This window comes from Phocoena sinus, chromosome 21 (genome assembly GCF_008692025.1).
Source record: "Phocoena sinus isolate mPhoSin1 chromosome 21, mPhoSin1.pri, whole genome shotgun sequence".
NCBI classification, from domain to species: Eukaryota; Metazoa; Chordata; class Mammalia; order Artiodactyla; family Phocoenidae; genus Phocoena; species Phocoena sinus.
Genome location: NC_045783.1, coordinates 17,373,640 through 17,391,210, shown reverse-complemented (window position 1 = coordinate 17,391,210; position 17,571 = coordinate 17,373,640). Strand labels below are relative to the sequence as shown.

The 17,571-nt window shown below is 38.9% G+C and overlaps 1 protein-coding gene across 2 annotated transcripts in view; it reads right to left on the bottom strand.

Moving 5' to 3' along the window:
* Positions 1–299: 299 nt before the first annotated feature.
* The window catches only part of FGL1 (fibrinogen like 1), a 57,353-nt gene continuing 40,081 nt past the window's right edge, over positions 300–17,571 (bottom strand). For both annotated transcript variants that reach the window (XM_032618136.1, XM_032618137.1), the window contains exons 4-8: positions 8,324–8,483; positions 7,985–8,082; positions 4,786–4,874; positions 4,429–4,616; positions 300–664 (exon numbers count right to left, since the gene is read on the bottom strand). In XM_032618136.1, the coding sequence (XP_032474027.1) occupies positions 505–664; positions 4,429–4,616; positions 4,786–4,874; positions 7,985–8,082; positions 8,324–8,483 (695 nt within the window). In that variant the 3' untranslated portion in view covers positions 300–504. The remainder of the gene's footprint in view (positions 665–4,428; positions 4,617–4,785; positions 4,875–7,984; positions 8,083–8,323; positions 8,484–17,571) is intronic.

Below are 17,571 nucleotides of genomic sequence, written 5' to 3'. Positions count from 1 at the left end.
TAAACATCCTAAAAATACGAGAAAGTGTTTTATAGTGATTAAGATCCTGGGTTGTATTTAAAGTTCTAGCTTTGCAGTCAGAGACCTGAGTTCATTCTCGATTCATAATATTTATTTTCCACGCAGTTGATTTGGCAATTCATTATTTGCTGGATATTTTTCATGTATTTTTAAAACTACATTCATATGTAATTTATTATAAGTTTATGCTGTGTTATCTCCCAAGTCATGTATATACTCTATGCTTTTTATTTTTTGTTCAGCAATAATCTCTTATTGTAGTCCTTTGCACGTAGGAATTCAATTAAATAGTAACATAATCTACATTTATTTGGTGAATATCACATATTTGCTGTACTGAAAGTACATTAAGTCATAAAGGCAAGTAAGAAAAGTAGTGCACATAACAACTGCCATCATTATACATGTGAAGGTTCAGATTTGCTATTTTTCAAATCACTTAAACCAAGATGAACTGCAGAAATGAAAGCCCAGCAGGGACAATTAAACAATATTTGGAATAAAATCATTTGGCCTAATTTTCATAACCACAGATTTCAAGGAATACCACCATCCATGCCAGGTGTACCAGACTATCCCATTGTCTGATTTAGCCGTGTAGGGGCCAGTGTGATATAAACCATTCAGGTTTGCAGAGTGACACCTAGTGGGAGGAAAAATAAACACAAAACAATCAGACTAGAAAAATACCCTTTGAAAGAAACCATTTTATTTTGCTAGCAAATGATTAAAAACATTTTAATTATGAATTCTGTCTTTTTTTTTGGCCACACCGAGCGGCTTGTGGGATCTTAGTTCCCCATACAGGGATTGAACCCACACCCTTGGCAGTGAGAGTGTGGAGTCCTAACCACTGGACCACCAGGGAACTCCCTCTGCCATTTTTAGATAAGGGAATATTTATCAGTTTCCAAAAGCCAAGTGATTCTACAACATGAGTTTTTTAAACTGGTGGGTTTTAGTACCATAACAACTCTCAGGATAAAACCTAGGCCACTTATAGAGTACTGATAAAGAAGGAGTTCTGTTCTTAATAGAAAAGGAAGGGAGGAAGGAAGGAAGGGAGGGAGGGAGGGAGGGAGGGAGGGAGGGAGGGAGAAAACAAGCAAGCAAAAACATGACCTTGTAAGCCTGAGCCTTAGCCAGAGCAGTATGGGTTAACAAAGCAAGGCGTGGCGCGCTGCTCTATTTGCCAGCTCCCCTGTATACTTTACACTTACAGTGTTCATCCATCTGCTGCCAAGACTTAGCTTTCATAATTCAAATTCCCTTCCTCCCTCTTAAAAGGCAATAGTACGTCAATTATTTTAAGCTCAAGGATAAGAAGACAAAACCTAAACCACCATTTAAAATTTCCCCAGCCATCAGACAATAATCATTTGTCTTAGTTGCTGAGTTAACTTTTTACATTTATTGCTCCAACCTAGATAAGTTGGTTAGGTTATCACAAATTTTTAAATGTCCCCCTTCCTCCTTTGGAATCTGTAAATTTTGTTCCTGATATGGATAAACTGAGGATAGGTGATAATTCTCTGTGTACTGTTATGAAATTAGTTACTGTATATTTATTGATATAACCAATGAAAAGATATCAGACATTAGGACATAAGGAGAACATTCACAAGGAATAGTTCTTAAAATCTTTGGAAAGCACCTAAATTACTGAATCAAAGAAAGCATATAATTTACCCATAAACGCTGAGTGGCTGGCTTGAATCCCTTACCCGCCTTGTAATTCTCTCCTGCTGACCGTACTGTCCTCCTAACTTAAACTGATGTAACTAATCCAAACCATGTATGCTAAATCTGCAAGTGTTAAGAGCCTACTGTGTTTTAAAAACTGCAATGGAAAGTAACGTCAAAAGGCAAAATACTGGGCTTCCCTGGTGGCGCAGTGGTTGAGAGTCTGCCTGTCGATACAGGGGACACGGGTTCGTGCCCCGGTCCGGGAAGATCCCACATGCCGCGGAGCGGCTGGGCCCGTGAGCCATGGCCTCTGAGCCTCCGCGTGCGGAGCCTGTGCTCCGCAATGGGAGAGGCCACAGCAGTGAGAGGCCCGCGTACCGAAAAAAAAAAAAAAAAAGACAAAATACTCTAAATTGAGCCTCCAGAACATATATTTTGACATATTTCTGCCTTCCTATAGACATTTACTACATGTACTTTTTTATTTGGTCTGTGATTTGAATGCTATTAGGAAACTGACTCTGGTCAACAGAGGAAATCTTAGGAATTCTAAGACCAATTTTCCAGCATCTTCCAGGTTCTAGAACAGCCTGGACTTGAAGCTAGATTGGGGCTTCCTTGGTGAAGAAGTAGCTGTGAGCACACACATGAGATGCTACACCAGAAAAGCAGAGAAGACGTCAACACTCAGTGATTAGTTTGCTATGCAGAGAAGGAACGCCTTGTAAGTGGAATATACTTATGAAGTGCCAAGATTTCATGTAACTTGGAAGAACTATGGGACAGAAAAATAAAGAGTAAGGAGGAAGAGGATGATGGAGTTAAACCACAGAAGTAGCAGGTATGATAGAAGTAGCACTGAGCTCCTGGAACAATTGACTTTCTCTCCAGCTTTTCTGTTTTTCCACCTGCACAGCCTTATCATCTCCTTTGCCTCCAAGGATAATGCAGGCTCCTTGGGTGGCTCCAGCAACTGAATTGCCTTTCTTTGTCCTTCCTGAACCCCTATCTTTAAAGTCAAGTAAATCGTTTATTAGCGCCTGTTAATCTGTGTGCCAGCTGTTCAACTGGGTAGGTACTTAGTTTTGATCTCCTGCTAACAGTAACATTGTGGTTGTTATTTCCGTGTATGGAATTCTGTTCCAAAACAAACATTAAGGGATGCTTGCAACTTTGTGAATTATAGATGTTTTACATAATGCTGATAATTCTTACATAAGGTTAACTTAGAATAACGGGAAGAAAAAGGAGGATGAAGAGAAGCTGATAAAGATGGTTTTAAGAGAACAAGAAAACCACTAGGGAAAAAGATTAACACCACCTTCAACTTGTTAAACAGGAAAGATAACTTTGTTTCTCTGTCTCCTCTCACTGCTGTGTGTGTTCCACTTCCCTTACAAAATGACCAAAAATTAAATGGATTCAAACTTTGAAAAAAGCAAAATCCAGATAAAATAGTGTTTTTACAACTATTTAGATTCAACTTGACACTCCACACTATATACAACAAGCTGTACCTCCATAGAATCTACAACTCTAAAATCAGCACATCACAATAACACATGATGTTCATAATGGCGATTCTCATGATTTTAGGGAAAATAGACATATGTCTGGCATACCTCCACTTCATAAAATAGAGGATGCTTAATGTTTTTAAAGTATTTACATAATCAAAAAAATGTTAACATTTGGATTATGGAATTTAAATGATTAGTCCTCAATTACATGGAAAACACGGCATGCCAGAAATACTCACTAAAGATTCTGTAATGCAAAGTTATTTTGAGGGGGCCCCTGTCTTCTAAATAGAAAAGATGTTCAAAGTTCATGTACTGCCTAACAGTCTGAGCACATCTGCTTCGCAGACATAGCAGGCTTATCAGGTTATTTCTAAGGAAGACTGTTTGAATTTTTCCATTCCTGCCTTAACTTTGTGATTACAACAAAGGGTACTGTCTGGATACCATCGTGGGTGGAGAACAGTTACAGGAATGAGGCATATCTAGCTTAGAGAAGAGAAAACATTGAGGAATACAATAAATATCTTCTTATCCAGCACCCGAAGATATTAAGTTGAAAAAGAATACAATTACTCTGTAGCTACTGAGAAAAAAAACTGGCAAAGTAATAAGAAGGAAGATTTCAGGCAAATAAAAGGAAAATGAAGAAAAACTGATTTAGTACAATCAAAAATGGAATAAATTTGCTGATAAAGTAACATTGAAGTATTCAATGAGAAGGTGGAATTAGGTTTCAGGAATGTTGTAGAGGAAACTTATGCATTGGAAGGAGCTTGGATTCAATGATTTAATAAAAGTCACAGTAAATGAAAAGTAAAAATTACAATAACATGGCCATTTGGTATGATACGAGAAGGTGGAGAGCTACTTGGTTATTAGAACGTCGAAAATGTTCTCTATTTCTTTGTGTCAATTTGTGACCCACTACTTATAATAACTCGCCCATGATTCCGTTTGCAAAGAATCTTTGTAAAAGCAGTAATTTGATTTATTTCTATGATATATTTTTCAAGCTTTACTAACGTACACAGTGAACAAATCCTTAAAGGTACTTCATCACTTAAGAATTCTTATAAAGATGTTTATTTAATAATACCAGTATCACAAAGAAGACCAACATCACCTCATATATTATAATTAATGCCCACCAGTGAGCAATCATCAACACCACTACAATTATGTTTATAAAATGTCAAACCTGTTAAACCACCAGCCAGACTGATCTTCTTTTGCACAGTTCCCTTCGTAGTTGTCATTATCTCTGTCCCATGTGCTGAATTTCATTCTTTGGTGACTGGCCCACCATTGCACTTCAGGATGAAAATTCCCTGCCAGGGAGTCTCCAGCTGTTCCAGAATATTCCCCAATATGCAAATCATAGGAATTCTAAAGGAAAAGAGGTGACTTCCATTATCAGTTGTTACTATTTAAACAGGCTTATTTAATAAATAAAAGATTAGGTTCTATTGCATATTTTTGTTTCCCCTGACTTGAGGTTTATATTGTATGTTTTACATGTTAATTCATGATGTTAGTTATTTGAAAATGTTAGTACCTTTTCATCTCCAACTTTGAAATTTCTGTATTGTGCGTAACGGCTATTTTTTTCAAAATCTGCAAGGTTGATTTTTAATGTGTAGTCTCCTGAAAAAAAAAATCGTAGTTTTTTTTTTTTAATTTGTAAGATGACACTGACTTACTGAGGCTTAAAAACAATTTGCGGCTCTATTTTACTTAGACCATTTCCTTCTGCCATGAGTCAGTTTTCAAAGAATAAGCAGTGACTCCATTGTATTTACAACGTGAATGTTTTGTTGTGTACTTTACTCGAAAAAAATTAGGGACGCAATATTAAAGGTAGAACATTTCTACTACATCTATCACAGGTAAAAACCAGTGTAATTCACTTGGCAAAGAACAACAGAAAGCAAGTCATTTTTTAGTAAGTAGATTAAGAAATCTAACAATAAAAGAAGTTTTAAGACGTTAAACGTTTATCCTCTTTTTCTTACTTTTGGTAAGAATGTTGATCTTAAATATAAATAATGACTGAAATAGTTGATATCATCAAGTAATCATCTTTTCTTCATTGTCCCATCATTTGCAAATAACAAAGACTATTCTTTTTCAGAAATAGAACTATTGTCAGAAACATAAAAAGTTATAAATCAAACTGTTAGATAATAACTATATTCAATCCTCCTACTTTGATAAATAAACTTTCACAGTGACCTGTAAGATCAGGTTTGAATTTAGTCTTGGCTGCCTCCCAGTTCTGGGCTGGAACATGGAGACACGGCATGCAGGCCTGGTCTGTGGTCTACTTCCCTTCTCTTCCACCTCTGTCTCCACCACACACAGCAAGGGGCTTTGCCCACACGCATGGGCGTTCCAGGCTGCACACCCACGCTCTTTTTACACCAAAATAAAAGCTCTTTCTTTACCTCCCCTCAGAGTTAGGGGTGAACACACCAGCTGTATAATTGTCCCACAGTGGGGACAGATGAAGAAGAGGCATGCGCAGGTCCTGGAGACAAGTTCAAGGCTTCTTGGGCAGGGAATGCTAGATTCCCCACCACTGGAGCGAGTCTAGGAGGCACTCTGGCCCCACAAATTCCTTGTCCCATGGAGCTCTCTAAAGTGGGGTTTCAAGGAAGAGGCCACTTTCACCTGATCAAAACATACTAAATGTTATGTGAGCTAAGACTGCAAAGGGGACAAGAGCAGTAACACAGGCTAAGTCAAGACTCCTAAAAAAAGTGCTTTGTATTATGGAAGAGATTCAGACTTTTAGGTAATCATCTAAATATCTCTTTGGTCAATGAGTAAATAAAAGTTCAATTACAGACCATTTCTAAATTAACTTTATTACAAACACTTCAGCCAAAATGTGTATAATGGGGATAAAGCTATTTTCAGAGGCAACTCCTTAGCCTTAAAGGCTCTCATAATTAAGAAATGCAAGGTCAAAGGCACTGTTTTTCCTTGGGATGATGTGATATGCAGTTGCGACGCCTGGAACTGATCAATACATTTTTGCTACCGTGAGAGTAGCCAGCCTGAAACACCAATCAAAACCTGAAGGGGAAGCAGATGTGTTGGCAAAGCGCATCTGGGCAAATAAACACTTAATAATAATTTGAAAAATAATAACTTTGAATTTTGTATGTTTAGAAGGAGCCAAAGGTTACTTCTTGGGGTTTTCATAGTTTCAACAAGAAATCAGATGCATATTAATGTGTGAAAGAAACAGAAGCTGGTATGATAAATGTTATATATCTATCATAAAACACTTAAAAGTGGGATAATAAGTACATTGAAATTTAGAGAGCACTGATCACAAGAAGAATATACAAAGAAAGCATCAGACGTCTAGGATTATCCATCCTCTCTGAGTTACTATTCTGGTGTCTCAAAGATCTCTATAATTATGATCATACTATTATGAATATAGAAGCACCAATCACTTTCCTTAACTTATTTGGAAAAAATAAACCCTTGCTCTTACATTTAGTGTATTGCCAGTGTGATTTAGCATGTTTTCCTGAGCGATACAGTTGCTTTTTATGAAACATTAAGAATCAGATTTGAGTGGAACTGACTATAATCTGAGATAGCAACTAAGGTAAGGAAGGTAAAGGATTGGAGCAAAAGAACATGGGAAAGAGAAGCTTGGACAACGAATTATTAAACTCGTGATATTTTAGACAAATACTGAACTCTAGTTAAAGATATCCATGCAAAAGCATATAGGGGGACTTATACAGATGTACACAATTTACTTTGAAATATGTCCAAAAAAATAGATTGATGGATGGATAGATGGATAGATACGGGATTAAAATGTTAATGTAAAATCTCGGTGGTAGGTTGAAACTTTTCCCAGTTTTGCTGTGTCTTGGAAATTTTTCAAAATAAAATTTGGAAGTGGAATGGGAACAAAACTATTTAGTATATTGTGGTATTTGATTCCAAAAAACTGCCATAATTCCTCAATTCTTCACCCTTCCCTTTGCAATGAGACTTCGTAACTCCTCCCATTAAGTCTATTTCCTTTCCCCTTACGTCTGAGTTGGTCCTGTGACTTGCTTTCACCAATAGAAGGCAGTGAAAATGACCATGTGCCATTTCTGAGTCTGCGTCTCAAGAATGTTATGTGCTTCCACTGTCTCTCTTGGAACTCTGCCTCTGCTTCAAGAGCAAGTCCAGACTAGCCAGCTGGAAGATGAGAGAGCAAATGGAGTGAGCTGAAGCATTCTATCCAAGGCTAGCCTAGAACAGCCAGCCTCCAGGTGACCAGGAAGTTGATCATCAACCCATGAGCAAGCTGAGCCAAGATTAGCAGAGCTCAGCCTTGATCAGCAAAGCCACCCAGCCAACCTGTAGATCTGTGAGAAATAAGAAACAGGTGTTGTTTTAAGCCACTAAATTTATGTCTTGTTACACAGTTTTATTGTGCCAACAGATAACTGATACAATATATATGTTTTGAGGCACTCAAGGCATTTAAAAAGAATGATTATAACATTAGTTTTCCTTCCAAGGAACAGAACAAAAATATATGAGAAATCTCCCTCCCACAACCCAGGTGCAAGCAGCCACATTTTACAAAGGGAATTATTGCCCAAAAGCGATCATTGCCATCTGCAAATCATAGTAGTTACTGAATTAGTTCTATTGCCTATGATTTAGTGAAAAATATTTGTGTTCTTTTTATTGTATTTCAGATGAAGTTGATATTAGGCAAACTTTACCTTGTGTAGTCAATAAGTGAAGATTTCTATTACCCAGCCAATATTCACCATTTTTTTGGACAAAATTTCCAAAGCCGTTTTCATAGTCATTCCAGTCTCTAAAAAATTAAAGTGAAAGCTGACTTTAGCAAAATCCAAATGGACCTTTGCAGTACCCAAGGTGTGCACCTCCATCCCTACCCCCAATATTTTCTTGATTAGCTAATGTATTTTATTATTATTAAGAGAGAATGAAATTCTGTCTAATTAATACACTTCAGGATATAATAAAAAGGCTTAACTTATTGTAAACCTCACATTTCCTACTCCAGATAAATCCTTATGTCATAATTAACACACCTGTTAAAGTTCTCACTGCCATCAGATCGTCTCTGAATTACAGTCCACCCTCCTCCATCGGACATGTCACAATAAACAGAGAATTCTGCTGGGCTCTGGAGAGGTTTGATTTGGTAAAATCCACTCTGCTTATACCCATCATTGAAAATCTCTGAACAATCTGTTTGGAAAACAAGGTAATGTAGTACTTGTTATCTGTCTCTTTTTTTTAAAGGGAGCCTCTGAATGAGATTACTCAATACTAATGGAGACAGATAAATACATGATGTAGATAAGCAGCTGTTTAAAACTGAATCTTGTACATCTTCCAGTGGCTATTAGGAAATTCTTATTTATTTCTTTTCCTAGTATTTAACTAACATCTGCCTTCTTGATATGATCATGGAAAAAATAAAACAGTGAAGTATGTATCTGGTTTTTCATTTCTGATTCTTGTAGAAAACAATTAAAAGTATATGTTTCAGTTAAGCACAGTATATTTAAGTGAAACTTATAGCTTTATCAGACAGAACAGAGGAAATTTTCTCTCCTGTGACACTAAAATGAAAGTAGAAATATAACACCAAACAAATAATTTAATATAGATTATCCTGACTTAGAGCAACATAAATCATTCTGAACATCTGGAAGTGAACTCAAAATAGTAATCTTCTGGTTAGATTCTTATAACCTCTCAGTCTCATCAGATTTTTTACTAACCCACTGAAATTTATAACAGTCCATGCATTCTTAGATGTTTTTGCTGAAAACTGCAAGATTCTACTTTTGTCCCCACAGTCTCCTTTGCTATGGTATTTCTTTGACCCCTGAAGCAAACATAGCTACCAGTTTGTCACCAAAAAATAATATCTGTTTCTTAAACCCCTTGAGCGTGGGATAAATTAATATCTATTTGGTCTTATCTAGGCTGATCTGTACTGACTTCGAGAATATGGCAAGTATGGACTCACTGTTGTTTAGACGCCCAGGAAGCTATGTTTTAGGGTAGTTGAATTCGTGGCCACTGTAAAGAGATAGTTTCAAGGAAACCCAGTCACAGACTTTTGAATAAAAATACTATAATTTAACATCACAAACTTTCAAATTTTACCCTTATCATTTTATTTCCTTCCTTTTTAAGAAAAAAAACATTTTCTACAATTCTGTAACTATGTATGGCAATGGATGTTAACTAGACTTACCGTGGTGATTATTTCACAATACATACAAATATCAAATCCTTATGTCGTACACCAGAAACTAATATAATGTTTTATGTTAAATTGTACCCAATAAAAAATTTCTCTTCCTGATTGGATAATTCCATTCTTTTAGCATATTTTAAGTTCTTTCTTCACTTTCATTGTTTTGATGCCAAATTGTCTACAACAATTTTGTTACAAATAAAATATACTCCACATTAAATAGATTGAATAGCCAATAGGAATCAGAAGAGAAATGAAAATAAAGAACCTTCATCACTTTCTAAAAACCCTTATCAGGTTGAGACCAATCATCTACTACTGCTTTGGTGAAATGTTCATTTTTCTAACGATTTAGGTTTTATTCATATATTTATTTTTGAGATTCAGAAGCCCAAGTGTTCTTTATACATGCTGGATTATTTTTTAAAAATCCTGTTTTGGCAATTAAACAAGCAGAAAAACAATGGGAAAATGATTATCTAAAATTAGTTCAATGTTATTCAAAAGCTTACATCTGTGATCAAGTATATCACACAATATTTTTCATTAAAGTAAGCAGATTTTAACGTTGTTAGGAAAGGAGCTCTTTGCTTACATTTAATTACCTACCAAAGAGCTGAATAGTAAAGACTCACAAGTTCCAGACCATTTTCCAAGCAAATATGAAAATGATTAGCTATAACAGTTGCCTCTGGAAAACTCTGTGAATATGGAGTTTTCAGCCAACATTTTCTATTTGTTTTTATTTTATGCCAACTCTGAGTTTAAGTTTTTAAAAAATTTTTCTTCTTCCCAGAGGAAAATGCCAAACACAACTTAAGATCCAGAGGAAGGATTTCAACTGAAAAAAAAAAAAAAAACCCCAACAAATAAATAAACATCAAAAAAGTGCCAGTAGCTCAATTGCTTATAGCAAATAAGTTAAGGAGCCTGCCTGGGGGAAATGTGACTTACACTGTGATAGAAAGTTCAAGCAATGTACTGTTTAAAATATTAGCTAAATATTTAAAACTATGCTTTTCAAAATGTTTCGACACACTCAATGCCCCCAGGAGGGGGGCTAAAGAGCTCTGTGTTCATGGGAGTTTAAAAAAAAAAAAGAATTTTTGGATACTTACATAATGCTAGAGTGAGGCCAAGGATACCTGCCCTCTGTTTGATAGACACTGTGTTAAACTGGGTGAGGTGAACACCTTCTCTGATCATGCAGAAAGCAAGCCATTTTGGAAGGCTGAATGTTGAAGCTTCAAGAAGTGACATGACAGCCTGCCAAATGAGCTTTTTCCTCTTGTCCCAGAATGGTGGCTGAGCCCGAAGCTGAGAACCAAAGGCACAAAGTACCCCACATTCTAAACTCAAAGAAAGGCCAGCATGAACTCAGCCACCACGCCACAGAGCATGCTGGGGAATGCCAGAACTGGCCCTACCACTGCCATCCTTACCCCCAGGCAACATAAGATAAAACTTAAGAGGAGAGAGAGGAAGTTGCAATATTCTTGTATGGGAGGGTTGGTGGGCTCTTTCCTCTGAAAACAAGGGAGAGAAGATATAATAATGTAGATAGATAGCTGGCACTCATTGAGCTAAATGCTAAATGCTTTTGTAATCATGTTACATGTATTAACTCATTTGCTCTTTTTAAAAATTTTTTATTTTTGGCTGCGTTGGGTCTTCGTTACTGCACATGAGCTTTCTCTAGTTGCGGCAAGCGGGGGCTACTTTGTTGCGGTGCGCGGGCTTCTTCTTGCGGTGGCTTCTCTTGTTGCAGAGCAACAAGAGGTGCGCAGGCTCAGTAGCTGTGGCTCATGGACTCTAGAGCACAGGATCAGTAGTTGTGGCGCACGGGCTTAGTTGCTCCGTGGCATGTGGGATCTTCCCAGACCAGGGATCGAACCCGTGTCCCCTGCGTTGGTAGGCGGATTCTTTTTTTTTTTTTTTGCGGTACGCGGGTCTCTCACTGTTGTGGCCTCTCCCGTTGCGGAGCACAGGCTCCGGACGCGCAGGCTCAGCGGCCATGGCTCACCGGCCCAGCCGCTCCACGGCATGTGGGATCTTCCCGGACCGGGGCACGAACCCGTGTCCCCTGCATCGGCAGGCGGACTCTCAACCACTGCACCACCAGGAAAGTCCAACTCATTTGATCTTTACAACAAAGAGATAGGTATTCTTATCACTTCCATGTTACAGATGAGGAATATGAGGCACATAGAGGTCAAGTAACTTGCGCAAAGGCCATGGCTAGCAAGGGCAACTGGACTTTGAAACCAGGCTTTGGACTCTCTACAATAACCACTACACATACTGCCTTGAGAGACTGTCTCATAAAGACTGGGGGCTCCTGCAGAAGTGGGCATGGTTAAACTAGTGGTCTTGGCTGAACAGATGTGATACCAAAGGCTGTTATGATTGTCACCAATTAGTGTGAATTTGGTACTACAATCTTTTAATGTAGGCACATAATTCAATCACACCCAAAAGATTAAAAAAATACGTTTAATTATATGTTGTATAAAAATGGTGGTGGTGTGATGAATTGGGAGACTGGGATTGACGTGTATACACTGGTGTGTATAAAATGGATGACTAATAAGAACCTGCTGTATAAAAAATAAAATAAAATAAAATTCAAAAAAAAAAAAAGATACTGAGATAGGAGGTAGATGGGGCCTTGGGCTGGACAGCTGGAGTTTGTCCAGCGGAGTAAATTGGAGCTTTGTTTTCCCTGACACTCCAAAGACAAAGTTAGGGCAGGAGCTGAGCTCTGCTAGAGTAAAGAGATAAGATGACCACATCTATTACCTTCCCAACTGCATATGTGCAGAAAAGCTCCTCAGGGGTCAAAAAGGGAGGGGCACGACCCCATAACAAATGTTGTCAAATCTCCCACAGGCCTCTGCACTGAAATCCATCTTGGCAAAAAGATGTGCATGCATGTTGGAGAGATTTCTAGGGCAGGTCAGGTGTGAAAAAAGAAACAAGATAACTGGCCAAAGGTAAACAAAGACCTGGAAGAACTGCCCTATATACATGATTTGACCCCCTCTTTACTGCGCTCCTCATTAGGGAGGACACCCACACCCTTTCTCTCTGGGTGTGTATTTCTGCCTCGCTTCTGTCTTAAATAAATAAACTGTTTCTCTGTGTGCTCTCCCACATGTATGCTGTGTCTCTAATAATAAACTTTGTACCTGTTTTTGCAAAAAAAAAAAAAAAACATGTGATTTGTGCATTGTTTTCAAAAATTGCTAGGTTGTATGTAATTAGGCATTTTCTACTATGAGATGAATTAGAATTCAGAAAATAATTGATTTAGTAATAATACAGTAACTTGTAAATAAGAACAAAGAAATTTATTTCTACAGATCATATACATGTATACTTAATTTTTTAATTTAAGGAGAACAAAAACATACACTTTGGTGTGAGCAAATTTTTATATATTTTATATAATATTATATATTATATAAATATATTATATATTTTCTTAGAATTTATGTCTTATTATATATTTTATTTATTGAGTGTTTGTCCTTGGTAGGCTCTCTAGTACTATTTTCCTATATGCTGAAAAATAAAATACAATTGAACTGGATTTATATTTCATAGCTTATTCCTCCTTCTCCTTCATGCTTGCTTCATCATAAACACGCCATCATAAACACATAATCATAAAAACAGATCTACTGCCTTCTGGAATTTTTTTAGCTGTTATAGCCAGAAACAGTCATCTAGAATGTCTATTATCTAGAATGTCTATTATCATATTATGCATGCTATAATTTTTTAACACACACACACACACACACACACACACACACACACACACACACACACTATAATAGTTTGTCTAGACCCTGTCCCTATGACTCTTCTACCCAACTCCTACTTATACAGTCAGTTCTGCGCTGTCCTTGGTATTTCAATTTCCTAGTAACCGATTTCTTGCCTTACTCCTTGTTTCCTAAGTTTCCTAAGTTCCTAAGTTCTGCTCCCAGCACTCTCAACACAGTGGTGAGAGTTTTAGTGCTTAAACCTCACTCTTCCCAGGACTGGTTGCACAGTCCCTGTAACAAACACCCAACTGCCTGCCTCCTGCCATTATCTGACACTTGAATCTGTGTTGACAACCCACTTAGATTGTTTAAATAGACACGCTGGAGCTTGGTTTGGTATTTGGAATAATGGTACTTTTTTTTTTTTTTACAGCCGCACCATGCAGCTTGCGGGATCATAGCTCCCTGACCAGGGATCGGGCCAGGCCATGGCAGTGAAAGTGCCGAGTCCTAACTACTGGACCGCCAGGGAATTCCCTGGTACTTCTTCTCTTACACTGATCAGTTTCTTGCCCTTGAGATAAGTTTTGTTCCTACTTTTGGAATCACATATCCTTTGCAGACCAACCTGTTACTTTCCTCTGAGTTGTTATTCAAATAAATATCTTGTTTTACTCCATGAGTACATTTGAAGCATCTGCCCTCTCTTTTTTTTTCCATCTGATTTGTTCCACCAATTAAATTTTAAAAATATATATTGAACATTCACAATATGCCAATCATCACATTAGATGCTAAAGATACCAGTACCTAGACAGTTTAGCAGGAGATAGACAACTAAGCATGCAGTGACAATACTCCATGATAAGTGCTGAGACAGAAAAGTAGGGACTTCCCTGGTGGTCCAGTGGTAAAGAATCCACCCTCTAATGCAGGGGATGCAGGTTTTATCCCTGGTCAGGGAACTAAGATCCCACATGCCGCGGGGCAACTAAGCCCGCGTGCCACAACTATTGAGCTCGCACGCTTAACTAGAGAGTCCGGGTGCCGCAAACTACAGAGCTCATGAGCCCTGGAGCCCGCATGCCACAACTACAGAGAAGCCTGCACACCACAGTGAAGAGCCCGCACGCCACAACAAAAGATCCTGCATGCCTCAACGAAGATTCCGCATGCCACAACTGAGACCCGATGCAGCCAAAAATAGATAAATAATAAATAAATCTTTAAAAAAAAAAAAAAAGAAAGGATAGTAAAAGGTGCTTTTGGAGTACATGGAAGTGATGCCTAATTCAGTCTTGAGGGTCAGGAAGTTTCCTGAAGGGCTAAACTGGGGTCCGAAGGATGAATAATAGGAGTCAGCCCAGGGGACAGGATTGAGTAGAGAAGATGCCCCAGACAGAGATAATGGCTAATGTAAAGTTCCCAGGGCTCAGGAGAGCAGGGTGCTGTTGAGAAACTGAAGTCAGTTACTGTACCTGGACTGTAACATGCAAAAGAGAAGCATGAAAACAGTTAAGGTCAGAATTCTAGCTCCACCGTATACACTTGTAATCCCATACCTGTGCAGCCTCCACAAAGCCAGTACACTCATAATACCAGTGATCTCTCTGCCAGGCAATCCCCCCAACACCAAAGATACTTTTAACTCCTTATCATTCTACTTTGAGCCCCTGTGGTCTAGAGGCAGCGTCATCCCTGGAATCAAAGACTCTCCTTCGCACCTACAACCTCTTCTCTCTCCTATTCTTGTACCACTCCCACTCTTCTCTTTTCCCTAGCTTTGTTTATGCACTTGGGGGTTTTGATGGCTGCTTTCTCTGACCTCCCTGCCCCAGCCCTGACCCCTCTTCTGACCTGGGGGGCTACAGGAGAGAGAACAACAGGGGCTGAGGGTGACAGCAGCAAATTCAAGGTCATGCTGGAAGTTATGTCAAATTTAAATGGCAAAGACTTTATATCCATTCTCCCCAAGGAAATTGGGGTAGGCAAGATATAGATACGGTAGATATAGATAAATCTTTTCATTTTTGTCAGGATCCCTCGTAGTTTTGTATCTAGTTTATTGTGTAACAATTTGTCTTTGAAACATAAAAAAAAAATAATGATAGATATATTTATGAGTACTTACTGTGTGCCAGGCACTGTTCTCATTGTTTTACATGTATTTATTCATTTAATTCTCAAAATTCTCTAAATTAGATACTGTGATTATCCCCATTTTACAACTGAGAAAAATGAGGCAAAAAGAAGTTAAACAAATTGCCTGAAGACCATTGTTAGTAGTGCTACAATCCATTCTCCAAACAATAGGCAAGACTTAACCTTGCTTTAAAATAGACTATTATATGTGTTTGGGTGACTAAGGGCAGGGACATCCACAGAGGGCAGATCCAGGCCATTATGATGGAGCCCAGAGTCGTTGTGTAATCTACTTTGTTTCTATAACAGCCTCTGCTATTCCTCTAGGAAAATTCACTGGCAACAGCGATCCTTCCAGTGTTTCTTCTTTAGAGTCGGTTATGTCAGAACATGCCAGTTTCATGGGTTGCCTGTCTGGTTTTACACTTAGCAGGGGAAGCACACATGTTATTCCTACTTCGCCGCTGGCTGGGTGCCCGTGGCTCCAGATTGAACCGGGCTTCTTAGAAGAATTAAGCCAATGCTTGATAGCCCCGTCATAATATGGCCACTAGCTGACCACAGACTTGGGCAGTGGATGGGGCCAGTTGGCTGCTACTTCTGGTGGATGCAGCTTTTGACCAGGTACTATAATGGAATGATTTTAGGTCTCAGGCAGATCTGTTGTGTTAGACTTGAAAGAGGTCCAGTACCCATGTCTTTTCAATGTTTAGAATTAGTACCTGTAATGTCTCTTTAAATCTATGAGCATATCTCAGAATGGCAACCTCATTTCTCCCCATCCCGTGCTTGGTAGAAGGAGATGAGAAACTGTGAGGATGGCAGGTCTGATTCACTACTTAGTGGCAGAGAGCAGATGCCTAAGCCATGCACACCCCAGGCCCTGTCCAGGAAGGCACCCTCCACTGCCCTATTGGCTGCAGTGTTCTCCCAGCATCCTCTGTTGATCCTCAAGTGCCCCTGTGGGAGGAACACACTGGATTACATCTTTCGCTGAGCAACATCTCCTGGAAAGTACATTATCTTGATGATGGTAGACAATCTTTTGAAGACGGCACATTTTAATCCTTGAATGGGCTTCCTCATTTGTACCAGTCACTGACAATCTGTTCATCAAAAAGATCATCCTCCATCAGGCATTTAAAGACACATGATCTTGACTGACACGGAACATGTCTCCTGGATTTAGGAAGCGATGTTAAAATCTGCCTGTCCACTCCCTCCTTGATCAAATGGAATGGATAGCCTAGGAAGCTACCTCACAATAACCCCTGCCAACTCATCTACCTGCCTCACCACTGAGGAATTTACCCCAAACATGCTTCACTCCTCCACCAGGAACACTCCATTCCAGAGCAATCATGGCTCTCAGCCCCTTACGTCTCTGACCTCACCGACATTCCACTGGTCAATCAGGTTCTGAACAAACTACAGATCTCTCAGCTAAGATATCCTCTAGTGAATCAATGACAGAGTGGTCACTGGTTGGCCCAGAGCCCTGACAAGCCCTGATGAAAGGACACCTCTAGTAACTTTTCTTTATAAAAGTACTACCTTCCCGAGCCAGAAGCTGACATCTAAGGCAATGTAAGGTATATTAGCTTGCTAGGGCTGCCGGAACAAAATACCACAAATTGTGTAGTTTAAATAATAGAAATTTATTTTCTCACAGTTACAGGGCTCGGAAGTCCAAGATTAAGGTGTCAGCAGGTTTGGTTTTCTCTGAACCCTCTGTTCTTGGCTGACTTCTTGCTGTGTCCTCATATGGTCTTCCCTCTGTGCACACACAGCCCTGGTGTCTCTCTGTGTGTCCAAACTTCCTCTTATAAGGATACCAGTCAGATTGAATTAAGGGCCGTCCTTAATGGCCTCCTTTTGACTTAAGCACCTCTTTAAGGGCCCTAGCGCCAAGTACAGTCACATTCATAGGTACTGAGGGTTAGGGCTTCAACATATGTATTTTGGGGGAACATGATTCAGCCCATAAGACAGAGTAATCAAATGGCTTTTTGACTATTCTGATTACCCACTTCTCTGTGAATCAATCCTGTCATCTACAATGATTGACCAAATTAACCCAGCGAGATCTTACCCTCTAATCTGTGTCTTATTGACATTTTCTGCAGCCTCAGGATAGGTACCTGAAGCC